Source organism: Mytilus edulis, chromosome 2, assembly GCF_963676685.1.
Source record: "Mytilus edulis chromosome 2, xbMytEdul2.2, whole genome shotgun sequence".
In the NCBI taxonomy this organism is placed as follows: domain Eukaryota; kingdom Metazoa; phylum Mollusca; class Bivalvia; order Mytilida; family Mytilidae; genus Mytilus; species Mytilus edulis.
Genome location: NC_092345.1, coordinates 84623215 through 84640038, shown reverse-complemented (window position 1 = coordinate 84640038; position 16824 = coordinate 84623215). Strand labels below are relative to the sequence as shown.

Here is a 16824-nt window from a genome sequence, read left to right as displayed (position 1 = left end):
GACTTATTTAAAGACCAAACATTCATTACTTTACATGTACTTTTAATGAATATGATCGGAAAACCCTCACAGCTCAAAAGTAAACAATTATTAAATTTAACTTGAATATCATCTCATTATGAAAACATGGTTCAAGCAACCTCTCAAAACACAAACTTCACTATTCTAATATTTATCTTGATAAAAAAAACCTTTCCCCACAAAAATACCATAGGCATGTTCCAATTTAAAACGCAAATATCTTACTATCACAATGGGTATCAATGAAGAAAATTAAGCTATAGATTAATATATAATGCCCAACGCTGATGATTGATCCCATAAGATTTTTTATTGCAAAAGTACTGAAATAAAACAAGACCCATATTAATTAAATGCACCAGCATGAAATATAAATAATGATTAAAATATCATATATAATTTAAATGGAAGATAATAATTCAACTATTTTACTTTTTATGACAAGTATAATTGATTTTTTTTGGCAAAATTCCATTTACATTGGGTCAACAACCATAAACCCAAAGTCAACTCAGATTTCACAACTGTTGAAATAAACTGACATAACAGGTAAATAAAACCAAAATTGAAGCATGAATACCTGCAGAAAACCTGGGGGACCAGTAAATTTGAGCATGAATATAAAATTCTTTTTCAAATTTTATCCATATTTTCATTGTTATGTGTTTGTTTTAGTGGTGTTACTTATTTTTTTCAGTAAACATTTTTAACCAACATTCTAGGGGCAATCTAAATCTCAAGGTCAGTGATTAATACACTAACCAGTCGCTTATCTGAACAGGAAACCAGCTTCCTGTCTGCTGGGGGCTAAACTGATATTCTCAAAATAAAAGCTTTTGGTTAATTAGTATCTATTTTTTCATAACTAGGTATTGCAAAATTTATTTCTGTTGCCTTCTCGTATTTCTCAAATGCCATTTTTTGACACACGAATAAATTAACTAAAAACTGGATTATGTCAATAAACATATGATTCACATAAAACATGAGCTACTCTAAAACAGATAATATCCTTGAAAAAAAAATGATAACCATAAAACATGCATTACTTAACACACATTAAAAAATTTATAAAAAAAATTCCACTGACACTTTATCTCGTCAAATTGTTCATGCTTTACACCCATACTGTATCATTAATTTAAACAAGATGCTTTCATTACCCTTAAAGGTATGTGGGCATTCATGTGTATAGATAGATGAAGAATACCGCCTCATCTCAAATGACACGTCTGGTACAATATAATCATTTAAAAATTCAATTTGCTGAAAACTGCCATATGTTGATAAATTTTCTACTTTTAGTGGAAAAGCATAAAACATTTGAAATGATTTGATAAGAATTGTGTTTTTATGAAAAAGAATGTTGCAATTTTAAAAATTCGACTGTTGGACCACCTTTATTTGAAATTTTAAGGACTAAATCAATGTCAGCTGGATTTAAGTACACATGTATCATGTGACCTCAAAATACCCACAAGAAATAAAACATGTTTTCAGTATCTGCCAAACTAGAGTTGTTAAATTCTCTTTTGAACTGTGTTGTGATAAATTTTTACATTTATAGAACTGACTTTATATTAATTTCATAGCAAATATGGAAAATAGAGTTTATGTAACGGAAGTTTAAGACCTGCCACCTAAGTGATTTAGCTAACCTATTTTGAGCTACTTTTTTTTACATTAAACCCTCCTATCAATTTATAGACCCTCAGATCTTTCCATGGACTGTTAATATATTGTTGTATCTGTAACAATTCAACCTTAAACAGCTGCACTTTTTTAGTGTAAAACATCTGTATAAATTCTCTTCATAAAACCTAACAAATTCATAAAACTGTAAACTTTTTTTCACTTCAACAAATCCTTTAACATGTGGTTATGCTAAGAGAGTTTCTTAAAAAAGGGATTAAATGAATAATTTCTTTACTGAAAAGAAACACTTCTTTGCTTGTAACAGTAGGATAGAAATATGAAGAAATATGATACTTAATGTTTGTTTTGTAAAGAAGATCTAATATGTCAAACAAAATAAAGAGAAAGTAAAATACCAAATGAAATTACAATTTAATCAATGACCTAAGGGGCACATATGAAATATAACCTACTTGTTTTGTCCTACATAGAACAATTTGAAAAGCATGTGAAAAAATCATTTAAATTTCTAAACAATATCATCACTGAACCATTCTACATATTAAGTAAAAAGATTTTCCATTATACCAACACACATATAGTTTTCATTTTGATTAAGAGGGAAATAGGGGGTCTCCTCATTTTTATTCAGAAAATTTGTTGATTGAAAAGAAACACTTGGTAAGAATATAGATGCACTGTTTAAAGTGCACTGTTTGATTCACTGAATGTAGTAATCTGATTTCTTCAGTAAGGTTATATCTTATTAAACAATTTAAAACACAAAACTCTCTTACTCTTTTTACAGGAAATTAGCTTGTTACATTTCATAGACCACCACAGTGATTAGCACATACTAAATACTGTTTTTTTCTGGTGTGTGTTATCAGAAATGACTTATATTTGATATATCTATGAACATTGAAAAATTAACATAACAGCCCAGAGAAACCCCTACACACATGGATAGAAAAAAAGACATCCTTTTACATCATCAAGCTTGTTATAAGCCATTTAGAACTCGTATCAGATTACCCAAATCTAGTAACTAAATAGGAGTTCTATTGAATTAATATCTTATTATTCTTTATTTTTCATGCAAAAGAATATCAATTGTCATGACAAATGACTAACATAATGATCACAACACAATCTCTTATTTAATTCTAAGAAAACATATTTTTCCTTTCATCCATTTAGACAGAGTAGATTGGAAATAACTTAGAGATTGTCATTCAAATATTGATCTGTTTCCAAGCATATAATTGTTTGGACATTGTATGTTATTGTAGAAATATGGCTGAGTATTGTCTGGGGAGTCTCTCTAAAAAGCTAATTTTTTTACATCTAACAAACGTGGCAGGTTGTTATCAGACTTATTTAGCTAATGTTTATTTCAAATAATCTGGAAACAGTATAACATAAATTAGGTCGTTAGTTTTCTCAATTGAATTGTTTTACATTGTCATTTCGGGGCCTTTTACAGCTGACTATGAGGTATGGGCTTTGCTCATTATTGAAGGCCATATGGTGACCTATAGTTGTTAATTTCTGTGTAATTTTGGTCCCTTGTGGACAGTTGTCTCATTGGCAATAATACCCCATCTTCTTTTTTATATAAAGCTGAATTAAAAAATGCTTGTATAAAAAAAATATGGTGACAGAAAATCAGAATACTTCCTAGTCTAGTTAGTGCTTTTATATGATTAAATAGTCCATACCTACATGTACTGTAGAAAGGAAGAGTATGTTGTGAAGCATTTTGGTATTTGAAACTTATTTTAAATGAAATTCAATGCATTTGATTCACAAAAGTAAAAAATGTCAATTGTAACAAGAGCTTTTAGTTTACAGTAATATAATGAGCCTTTGTCAGAACCTAACCATCTTAACATTAATACAAATCAAATATACACTGATCCTTAACCACAAACAAAATTCCCCTTCCAAGTAAATGGATTTTCCTAAGCAAAAGCAATTGACTTGATGATTCAATATTTTCTTGTCTATAACAGTCTCCTGCAAACTGTAATCGGCAGCATTGTATTACAACATGTTGTTATTTAATTCTCATTCAATCGGAAAAACTTTTTCAATGTATTGACAACTAGAAAATGCAGTTTGAATTGATCTGTGAAATTTGTGATGTACCAGCGACAACGTGTCCTGATGTCCCAAATAAAGCAGGGAACAAATTGAATTTGATGAATATTGTAATTGATCTGTTGCTCAAAGCATTTTTATTGAATGATAGGGAAATCCATTTCATGACCAAGTACAATAACTAAAACAGCTACAACAATAAAACAGCCACAATTTAATGAGATTTTTGTTATCTTGTTGGAAATAAAGAAAGCTAATGTTTTGTATTTGGTTTTCTATCGATGTTCAATTTTAAGAAATAAGAAACTCCCTCAGGCAAATTTGACTTTAGATGGGTTTTGACTATTATTTTAAGTTGCCCTTTGGTCATATAGCTAATGTAATATAGTACTTAATATACATCCTTAGCTTTCAAATACTTTGGTTTGAGCGTTCCCTATAAAGTGCTTCAGACACATCAATATTATAAATTGTGTTTTTATATTTTTGGATATTATTTTAAAGTGACCTGGTTATATGGAAAAGAACTGCTTATTTCGTATATATACTGTTTACATTGATTATAAATGACAGTTAAATTATGAGATTGTCAGAGCTTGACCACTAGAAAGGTCAAACTTTTATTAACTTTATATACAAATCCATATTGTGATATGGCCTTTTTTTTTTTTAACTTTGGTCAGATCATTGACACTCACCTTGGCCATTTGTGCTTGAATACCCTGGGCTTGTAATGCCTGAACAGCTACCTCTGCTGCCTGGTGAGATTCAAAATCAACAAAACCATATCCTGTAATTAATAAACAATTGATCATTACAAAACCAAAATAAAAAGTAGTACCTTAACCAGAAAGGAAAGAGTAGTGAGTGTTCATCTACCATGGATTAAGGACGTAAGATAATAAACAATTGCTGCATGCATAAAGGAGGGGACTGCATTCTATCTTTTTAATCTATATATTCAACATCCTCATGACTGAGATTAAAACAAACAGCTAAGTCTTGGGAATTCCTCATGACTGAGATTAAAACAAACAGCTAAGTCTTGGGGATTTTTGGCGAACCATTTGAAATAATCAAACAATGAACTTGACACACAAAACAAGGAATGTACACTACCACAGAAATATTGGGACTTGGACAAGAAATCTCACCTTTGCATTTACTTGTACTTAGGTCTATAATTGCCTTAGTGGATACAATGTGGCCATATCTGCAATGAAAATAAATACTGTATATTATATTGATATATTAATTGTCTCACCTTTGCATTTTTTTGTATTTTCATCTAATATGGCCTTCGTTGAAATGATTTTGCCATATCTGCAAAAGAGAAAAAATCTTTAATAAATTGTTGCAATAAAGAATGAATGGATCATTTCTTATCACATACTTGTGTATCTAAATTTTGATAAAAGGGGATTATGTGTAAACAGGAAGTAGTCCAAGAGAATGCAATTTACACTTACTAGTTTTTTCAAGGTCTGATAGTTACAGATAAAACGATTCAAATGATTTTGGATCATTTTCTGCATAAATGATGCAATTCATGGCTAGAAATGTAAAAATATGTGAGATGTGGTATTGCCAATGTGAAAACTTTCAACCAGAGTTAGAAGTTGATTAAAGCAACTCTTCGTCATCATATGGCCTTTAACAATGAAAAAAAAATACTTTGTAGTCGGCTAAAAAAGGCCAATCCAGCTGATGTGTAATATGTGAATTGTTTCAAACTAAAAATAGAACGGGCTAATTCATCACAAAGTTATTTACGAAAAGCCCAAAATGACAAACATGAACCAACAAGAACCACTGAACAACAGGCTCCTGACTTGGGACATAAAGAAAGGACAGTAATTTTGTGGAATTTATCAGTAATCTACTAAATTTCTATTAAATATGATTGTCTCATATAGTCAAGAAAATTAATAAGCATATAGCAAGTTTTCAGACCATCAGAAAATGAATTAACTCAAAAATCTATACATCATCTGTTAAGAAAGTCAAATCCTGTAATTACCAAATGAAATCGCTAATCACGCCATCAATAATTATTGTAATTAACGTGATTTTCGTCACAAAATGCTTTTACGTTGATTATATTCCCTTTCATAAAGTAATTAATGACTGAAAGAAAAAGGCTGCAGTCAGATTATTCCATAAGAAATGCATTTTACACATGCAATAATTGTGCAGAATCATAAAATTTACAACATAAATGAAATGTAAAATCAATTTGTTTATGACCTATTGATGAAGCAGGTAATCTTAGAAGGAATTAAAACCTACAACTGCTGGAATATCTCAAACTTCTATTTCCATTCTTGGTCATAAAAACAGGCCATGGTAACATTTTATAGTTTTAATTTCATAATGACTCCAAGAATGGAATAATGACTTTTGGTGGACTATCATTAAGAATTCATCTATTGATAGATTTTTAGTAAAATACTACAAGTTAGTATTTAATATATATATATGCAAAATGTACTTCTCATATATTTTTTTATAAATCTTTGCAGGACTTCAGGTTCCTGCAGATACTAAAATCTTTTCTAACTTTGAAAAAAATATTTTTACAGCAAGACAAGAAAAGAAAAAGACTGAACAAAAACCCTAAACTTTTTAAAACCATTAAAAAACTATGCTTCTAGACTTTGCCTCACAGAAAACCATAAAAACTTGGAATACTAGTAAGACAAATGGAAGGTGTCAACTGTCATCTTCAACTCATTAAAGTTTTCTTTGTATCACTTTTTATTATAGATGTTAGTACATTTCAATTAGTAATTAATCAAAATAATTAATGATGGCATTATTATTAACAGAGTAATTATCTCATGAAAATATCTTAAAATTTCTTTGTGTAAAATCTTTAAAAATTATCCAAACATAAAAGATCAAATGGCAACAATTTGTCATCATCAATTTGCCAAAAAAGTCTACTGACATTTCTAGTGATTTATCAAACTTTCACTATTTCATTTCAGATATTGCTTGTGACAATTTTTCAAAAAGTCTGTTTTCCCCTGTCATTATTTACAAAATGTCTTTTCCCCCCCCTGTTGATTTTCAAAAAGTCTTTTTTATCCTGCCATGAAGGACATCATTTTTTAATCATTCTGTAATTCAGTTAAACATTGGTGCCCTTGGGTGCATCAAGTTCATTTAAATACCTAAACAAGATAGCCATTGTTCCTACATGTCTAAAGTTATGATAGCCTTTATGATATCTATCAAAGAAAAACAAACACTATTACACCTTTATTACACAAGATTTGAAGTAATCTTGTTTTCATTTAATTTCATGTATGTAAATTGGAAGATTATCTTCTTAGTTAATTTTTGAAATTGAGCATAACTTGTTAAATTCTAAATCAAATATTTTAATCTGTTTTGCAAGATCATGAATAATGCCTTAAGAAAAAACCAATATTTGCTGTCAGTCTTAGTTTTAATTGGAAACAAAACTGTAATTTTTCTTTCACCATGCACTGACTTCTAACAAAGCCATCTTTCTTCGGTAAGCAATATCATATTAGGTGATAAAAATCAAATAGTTTCTCAGGAATTTCAATGTTATAATTCATTTAGATAGTATTTAAAACATGTTTTCTACACACAAATACTGATGCTTTTTATGAAAGTTATAAAGGGCAGTAGACCTTAATTTTTTAAGGGTTACAAATCACCAATAAAGGCAGAAAAAAATCTTAAAGTGAGGCAGCAAATACTATTTTTAACAAAAGATCAACACACAACATGGGATCAAAGAAAGCATGCTCAAGAAGGAAAGCTATATCTTGCTTAATCATTAAGACCACCGATTTTTGCAAATTTATTTGTTACGAAATAAATATCACTGGCAGTTGGTGTGCAAGTTTATATTATTTGATGTTTAAACAATTGGCATGGTGTAATAACTTTTTCCTCCTTTCTAAGTAATACCACAAGTCCTCAGATAAATCATATTTTGCCAGTTAATAAACATTGGAACCTAACCACTTGAGGATTTTCATGATTAATGCCAAAAATCAATGATTTAGATGTTCAGTGTGGTTTTGAATTTCAAGCTGACAGTCAGAAGAAATGTTGATTTGGTCAAGTTAACCACATGTCATCTTGAAAACTAAATGTGTTTTACAACTGGTTGCACATGTTTTAAATCGGTTATGTGTAATATGAATGCTGGTCATTGATATACAGGAGGTGACAGAATTTCTACCGATACAGAATAAAAAAAAAAACCAAACAAATGGCGTGTCTGAGCACATTCAGTCATCTTACATTTATACACAATTTTGCCTCCTAAATATTAAGGCAAGAATTATTGACTTTTAAAATACTAAGTTATATTGCTCACCATGAAAGAAGTTATAGTTATTTGGAAGTCTAGACAAACTATTGATGTCATTTATGCAATTTATCTGTGCAGACAAATGCACTTGTATTCGTAACCAATTTCTAACAATATCAACATTGATTTTACCAAGTCACAAATGTTATAAAAAGATTGCTGACAGAATTGGTGAAATTATTCTAGCACTGGACAGTAATGTAAATGATTTAATGTCATATCGTGGAGACAGACATGATTTCTAATAATCTTAATAGTCACTGTCAGCTGTAGTTACTTTGACATTTGTACTTGAAATGTTTATGAAAAAGATTGGTAGGTATTGGTAGGTATACAGACAGTAACCTTAAAACATAGAAACAGAGATTATAAACCATTCCTGAAAGAGGTAACATAATGTCAGTTCTACATTTAGGAATTTGGTAGCCTGTCATAACAAGAAAGTTGTTAACAAGATAACTAAAACCTGTCAAATACTTGAACTTAACCAGAAATATTCAAATTTTACTACAAATATTTGATTTTCTAATAAAACCAGCTCCTTATAAGCTTTTTAATAAACACGACAGAGTAAAACTTTATTAAATACCCCTTCTTATGTCAACAAATCTGTTGCTTGGATGTGGAAGAATTGTGTGATTACTTATTGTAAACAGATATGTAAATTTCCATCTAATTGAACAAAAATCAATGGCTGTGCTTTTAAAAAACAGCAAAATGAAAGTCTTTGATCTTTTGTCAACTAACAAAACACTGCAATGTTATGCACTGTAAAATGAAGATCAGTCAATGAAATGTCAAATATTGCACTTCATTAAAACAATCTTCAGGCATAAAAGCTTTCATACTCTTTAAAATCCAATTTCCATGTTATAACAGCATGCCTCATGTTTACCTTCTAAAGTAGTGAAAACCAACTGTTTTTAATATATCTTATTTCAATTCATACATATTTAAAAGGTAATGTGGGATATATGTCAATGAGGCAGCAACATATCAACATAGAAAATCAATAGAACTCTAAACGTTAACATTACTGTCTTCAAGCACACACAACACAAGTATATCTATAATATCTAAGAGACAATGCCAGAGAAAAGCAGGCAGAACTTCAAAATCTTGTTCAAGAAGTTTTTTTTGACATAGAATTTTAACCTAAATACCCCAGCTTGAATAACCTAGAAAAGTTGAAATAGTTGAGGACAAGTGAGACTGGCATAAATAACAGACAGATGAACCACCCTCCCACATACACCAATGAACCTTGATGGCCTAATTGTACCTAGAGATAAAAGGTTTGATGCCAATTATTAACCTACTTGCAATCCCACACAAAATCTAACCTCTTGTTTACTTTATAATGTTTAGATCTCCAAGAGACTTTCAACTTTGATATCTGATATATAATCCTCCAAACTTCAAAGATATTAGTGAGCAATGTAGAGTATTGGAATAAGGCTTTCCATAACCCATTAAAAGTTAATACACCTCAATATCTGGACAATTTTGGCTAGGTTACATTTTGAACTTCCAATAGTTTATACGTTTTTGAAAACAGTATCAATCCCCCTAATGATCCCCTACAGAAACTAATAAATCTCCCCTATCATTAGGCCTCATTAACTGAACCATTAATACATACGAATAGGAGATGAAGAGAACTTTAACAAGAAAATACAGGATGTTAGATCCCTGATGAAAAATGACAACTTCCTATACAGACATTAGTTTTAAATTATATAGATGATAAAATCACACATTTATTGAGAAATATGAAGGATGTTGGCTACTGTGCTATCTGTTAATCTCAAAGTAGATCTGAACTCATGAGGTGATCAAATCCTAAAAAAAATATAATGTTGGCCATCAGCAGATTTTTTGAAAAAAATCTTTACAGGTCATTGGTTCATTCCAAAGGGGCTTAAATCAAATAATAAAAGAGTGAAAAGCCTACTTTTAACAAAATTCTGGTATTACCCTTATAAAGAGTTACCTCCCCCAACTCCAATTTACACATATTTCATTGAACATGGATTCAACTGACCCATAATTAATATTTGAAAACTAGCGAGCACAAAATATAAGCATCAACCACAAACTCAGAAAATGATAGGCTTATGTTAACTTGTGTTGCTGTATCAGTTTCAGTTGATTTTTCTGCTAAATTGCAAAATAAAGATGTTTATATTAGGATTAATACAACAATGGTAATGAAAAGAAAGTAACCACAGAAAGAACAGATTGTCTCTTTTTAAAAAAATTGTCTTTTTAAATATAAAAGAAAATACTTAATGAACTTCCTTTATAACAGAATACTGACATCCAAATAACCTGACAAGTAAGAAGACTTAAAATGAAGCTATCTCCTGCTGTAATGTCAGTAAGTGTTAAAGTCAATATCTTATACACTTCCACTTTCTGAATTCTAAATGGATATTAAAAGATGCACACTAAGTGTGGTTACCGAGTGGACACCTTCCGTGGCATATGTGTTCAAATGGATTTTGCTATAACAGCTGAGACTAAAGTGATGAATTGTTTTGTAATAATGGAAAACATTGGTCACATTAAGATATGACAGTCTTCTCTTAATGATTTCAGGAAGATTAGGACAGACTACTGACTCATGGCAATTAACACCAAGAATCAACAATTGAGGATTTGGTTTTGTTGAAAGCATTGAAAGTGATAAGTTCTTCTTATTGTCATCTACAACAAAAGCCCAATACTACATCTGTATAGACTGTAGATTGTGTATAATAATATATTCATGTAGTATTTATCTCCTCATTGTTTATTGCATGGAAACTGTATACCCCAAGTGTTTACAGAATTTGTGTACATTGTAAGTGGTATCTCCAAGTGAATGTTCACTTCTAATGAATGTATAAAAACAATATAAAAAGTTAAAAGTGAGCATGAAGAGACTTGGTCATATTTATTCTTGACATTTCACCAAGTCAGCACAAATCTGTCATGTCTTTTCAATGTGTTTACTGCATGCATAATTTTTTATGTGAGAGAATCAAGGTTTTGTTTTTCTTTACCAGTGTATAAAGCTGACATCTCATATTCTTCATTATTCTACTACGAAGAAACTGGTTTCAAGAGAGGAAAAAAATTCATGATAATCGTCGTCACAATTTTAAGAAATACTTACGGCTGGCATAAATTAATTAAATCTTTATCAGTAGTATTAGGATTAAGTCCACGTATATACAGATTTGTTTTGCTGAGGTCGTTCATGCTTCCGCTCTGTGAACTAGACTGACTGCTGGTGGTGTTTGGACTTGCCGCAGGCATGCTGCGAGGTGTGTAGGTCTGAAAAATAAAATATTGGAATGAAAACAATTATATAAAATTTACTTTTCTTTATGCAACAACATCATTTTAGCTTAACACATAAGTAATGTATAATTCTGATTACCAATTAACGGGAGGAAGATTTTGTTCTGTACAGCAGTACCGTTTAGAAAACAAATGCTCTGAAAAAAAAGTGAACCATAGTTCCTTCAAGATTCTTATTGGAAAAAAGGATTTTTAAATGTTCAGATGATGCAATCAAACTGATAGCTGGTAACAATAGCCATTCTGAACAAGACGTAACCTTGAGGCAGTAAACAAACTCATAGGCACTTCCATTGCGAAAAAAAACATACTTCAACTATTATCAAAATAAATGTATTGTAAAGATGTATGTTTGTCAAAGGTATGTCCTAATACCAAGAATAAACTTCAAAGAGAATAAAGAGATCACTGATATGTGGCATGAACGATCTTATATCTAAAGTCAAGTGTTTGCACTTTTGCTCAGATTAATATTTCACTATTTTTTCTTTTAAGAACAAGAATATATATCCTTCATATGAAGATCCATACAGTTAAAAAATACTAAAATAGCACACAGACTTCGAAAAAAACCAACACACCATTACTTTCAAAAGTTAATTGGTCATTTCTAAGGGGTACATCCTTAAGATTTATTAAAACCAGCTACTCCCATTCAACTTCAAGACAAGAAATATGTGATCCTTAAATGGAGAATAACACAGTTTACATTCTTAATTTATCTAATTTGTCTGCTGGGGCTCATGAAAGGAGAATGAAGCATGCCAGTTTCTCTCCAATGAATTTCAGATAGGTTTTCTTGCACATTCATCAAAGTATAATTTTTTTAACTTCAGGAAGTTAAAAGTGATGATAATCAAACTTAATTTAAATGGAACCAATAAGAACCTATCCTATATGATTATCTTTGGCTCTAGTTAAATTGGTGAAACCCTGAGCATAGATTATGCTTGTGAATGTCAGGCATTTTTACTGAACACTTAAATGGGGGCTTTCGTGATGCACACTTTAATTACTTTTTATATAAGTTCATTTTTATTTCAATTAATACAGAGACAGAATGCTGCCTGTAACTCCCATTATCCCCATAATGATTTTCTCTCGGCTTCAGTGCCCCTCTCCAGTAAGTTAAACACTCTATTATCTCAATTGTTATATCAAGTGTTCCCAGTAATAATGTCCTTACATTAACAGAGCAGAAAATTGTATGTATGAATAATGTCATCAAACTCATGTGATTTGCAATTATCGAGTCATCTGCATATTAAACATTGCATTTTATAGAATAAAAGTTCAATATATAAAAAGTTTTCATTGTGAAATTCAAAGACCACAGATATTTCAACCTGAGAAAATGAAATGGGATAGTGTTTTCTAAAAGCAATCATTTGTCACTGCCATCTTTATTTAAATTAGCCTGAAGCATGTTTATAATGTTGGTATGAAAAGAGATGACTTTGATAGTTAAAAAACGTAGCACAAGTAGGTAAAAATACTTATACACCATTTAACTAGATTGGTTTTAAGATAATTATTTGCAGAAAACAGGCAAGCTTTGATGGGATATTCTAATAACATTTTCTTTCATCATGATATTGAACTGCCGTGAACGAGATCTTTTTCCCTAATTATTTCATCTAATTAATAACCACTCAGAGCTTGCTATAATAGCCCACTGTGTGAGAGTTGGTTTTTATTAACACGAAAGTACATGTACACTGTACATACTTTTAAACAAATTAAAAGCCCAACCTCAAATTCTTGTATGTGATAATATATTTGACATTTTTCACAGTTCAACAGATGAATACTTCGTGCAGAATATGCAAGTATTGCTGCGGTTTATTTCAACCTTTAAATTATACATGGTGCAGAGAAAAACCCCAGAATAAACCAACATACCTTTTGAAAGAAAAATTAATTCAAAGCTTGAACATCACAATATGAACTACCATGTCATGTGACCTACTTCAATTTAATAGTGCAATTATCCCTAAAAATGTGGAGAATTTGTTTTCCATTGGACATGAGTGCCGACAGATTAATATCTCATCAAATACTGACAGAATAATAATACAATGGTTCATTAATATCTGTATTATATAGATAGGAACAATTGTGTATAATCATCCACTGATTTCTTCAAAGTATTGTATATTGAAAACAGGAGCAAATTGCTCAAGATTCCTATCTGATACAAGAAAAAAAAAACTTAATGCAGCTGCCCAATACTATCTCAATATGACAGCCATAATTTGATTCACAGTCAATGCAGTTTAAAAACCTTGATTTTTATATACACTTCTTGGCTGTTTCAAAACAAATTGGCACTTTTTAAGCTAAGCGCCTACTTTTATTAAAATTACCATTTTGAAAACTGTTATGTGTGTCACCCGAAAAGTTTAATATAGGGAGAAAAAGCTTGATATAAGAGATAATTTATACCTTACCATACTGTGCCAAATGAACAAGCTATCCACTTATAAACTTATTATTTTGTCAGTTTGGAGTATTCATAAAACCTTTAAAAATTGACAATTTTTTATGAGAAAATCTTTTATCTATATCTAAAACTATGCCTACGTCAAAGGTTTTGTAGAAAATTCTGTATATCAAATGCTTCAGACTACAACCACCAGGCGCCCAAAGTCCTTAGCAAACAATTTCTGTATATAGGATATCATAAATTCTTTGACCACTATCCCTGTAATAATGTTATATGGACAGACCTACACAGTAAACAAATATAAGTCCCTTTATGACTCTTTAAGCTGAAAACTATAATCGCTTGACCTACATATTTTGGTTGTTCAAATTCTCTATCCATAAGCTGATAACCAGGATTTACTCTTTCACAAATCTATTTAACAAAATGTTTTTGTAACCAAAAAATATGACATAATAAAATGACATATCAGGGATATTGTAACATCAATTTTACACATATAATCAATGTTTTATTTGACTTTTACAAAAGTTTGAAAATTATCAGTTATTTATAAACCATTTGGAATTTTACACAGAACATTATATTTATATATTTATAAATGTTTATGTGTTATTCAATACCGGTATTTGAAATAAAAATTTGAAACTTCAATTTTGTTTTACATACACTTGAAGTAAAATGGTTTCCCAGAGTTAACTAACAGCATCCTAAATACTAGAAAATTAACTTACTATGTTTCCTGATACACCTGTTTGATCACAATTAAATCCTATCCCACATAATACTACCAAGTCAATAGAAATTTGTACAAAATTCTCCCTAATATTGTTTATATAAACCACATTCCTTTAAAGAAAGTTTTAATTGAATTTGTAAAATAAATTACACAACAAATTAACAATCAACCATTCACCAAGTATCAAACTTACAACTACTGTGACTTTTCATGGGCTAACAGAGAATAATGGGGTGGTTGACTGTGATTAACTGATTAATCTGGCTGAATACCACACAAAGTAAAGGCAGTGCAGGTCAGTAAATAAGATTATCCTATAAGACATTGTGAAAACAAATTCCTTTTTAAATCGGTGGAAAATTGATCAAAAATACAATTACCTGAGCAAGACAGGTACATAAATTTGTCTTGTTTAATTGAGCGGCGAAGGACATATATTTCATATTGGGAGAGGTTCTCTCTGATTCAGAACAAAAATTAAATAAAATCCTATGAATCAATAGTCCCGTCATGACGACAATGAACTTGTGTTTCTCAAAGAACACTCCATTATACAATTTGTATTATCTATATTTAGTTCAATAGTAAATTGTAGTTTTTCAAAATTATTTACTTTACCAAGAGAAAGAGACATTCTTCTCAAATAACACTATACTTTACTGAATGGCAATTATTATTTTAATTATGACTAATAATTAAAATGAAGTTTAAATGGGTATGTCTTACAGTGCGATCACCCCAAAATATGTCAATAGTCGGACTACAGTATCAAATATGAAGTTGTAGAAATGTTTTATTTAAACTTCAATTGAGTATTTAGATGATAATTGTACATCAATACATTTATTTCTAAAGACCAAACTTGGTGTACAATTTGATTTTAAATAAGTTATAGAGAAAAAAAGAGATATTGACCTAAAATATTTCCTAAACATAATTAACCGATTTATGACAATTATTAATTGCCATTTGTGACATTTTTGTGACAATAAACATTAGAAGAAACATATATGTCAATGATAATGTTGTATGTTTAATCATCACAAGTTGAAGAAGTACCTTTTTTTATTTAGTGAAGGTCATATTAATGTATGCAAAATAATTACATCACTAAGCATTAACCATGCCAGATCTTTTCAAAAATTGTTTGTGAATTTTTACACCCTACACTCTTTCAAAAGTACATCAACTCCTGTATTATCTAAAAGCTCTGACTAAATACAATTGCTACTTAAAGAAAAGCAAAATGAATTTCATATCAAACGTCAAAATGTTTTTTACATTACAACATTCTAAAAACATTTTTCCTGTTTCCAAACTGTTTTAACCATTAACCTTTACTGTAAAACTGATCTTGTTAATGATGAAAACAGCTCATAGATAATTGCTAATGGCTTAGACTTTGGAAATCTTCAGAAAAAGAAGATAAAAAAGGTCTGATATTTTCCAGAGTTAAAGCAATTGAAGATTGATCGCCTCTCAATATAGACTGGCCATTTAGCTTTTTTGGATAAAAGTTCTCTCTTATTTTAGAATAATTTCAGTTATAAACATAGAACTGTTATAACAGATCAATGATGCTGTTCTTAACTGCAATGATTTGTTTAGTTACAGTGACTAACAGGGAATATGGGGTGCTTGGATAAAATTTAATTTGCAAAGTGCTACTCCAGAAATTTATCCTTAAGGCATTTTTAGTCAAGTTCAGAATTGAAGATTTTGTTTAAGATTTATAAACAGTCCCTTCATAAAAATAAGTCAATTTATAGTATTTTCATGAAACAAGGGCGTAATTGATAGCCAGCCGATCAAAATACCTACCCCTATCTGTACTAATTATACTTTTATTAAATTTAGTTAAAATTGAATTGGTGGCAATAAATGTAAGAGAATTATCTCTACAAAGCTGTAAAACTGTGGCAACAATCCAAACTTTATATATTCTGTGCTGAGTTTGTTTTTAAACCAATTACTTCTAAACTTAAAAGATTAATGAGTCCTTAAGAGCAAGTTTATATCATTGCAGGCTCTGTTTTGTCATAAGAATGCACCTGATTTGTACAAATAAATGATAAATACAGAGTTTTATTGCCTCCTTAAAGTAGTGGTACATATTGCAGAGCTGGTTAAAAACATATATAAAGTATTAAATCGACCACCTACTCTGGACTCCCG

General features: G+C 30.1%; 1 protein-coding gene across 24 annotated transcripts in view; it reads right to left on the bottom strand.

Moving 5' to 3' along the window:
* Positions 1-16824, bottom strand: part of LOC139510349 (RNA-binding motif, single-stranded-interacting protein 1-like) — a 146885-nt gene that overhangs the window by 18292 nt on the left and 111769 nt on the right. For 15 of the 24 annotated variants that reach the window (XM_071296909.1, XM_071296905.1, XM_071296908.1 and 12 more), the window contains 3 exons: positions 11277-11437; positions 5024-5082; positions 4458-4549 (listed from right to left, as the gene is read on the bottom strand). In XM_071296909.1, the coding sequence (XP_071153010.1) occupies positions 4458-4549; positions 5024-5082; positions 11277-11437 (312 nt within the window). Of the gene's footprint in view, positions 1-4457; positions 4550-4913; positions 4973-5023; positions 5083-11276; positions 11438-16824 lie in introns of all 24 variants that reach the window. The other 9 variants (XM_071296910.1, XM_071296906.1, XM_071296911.1 and 6 more) reach the window with 1 other exon arrangement.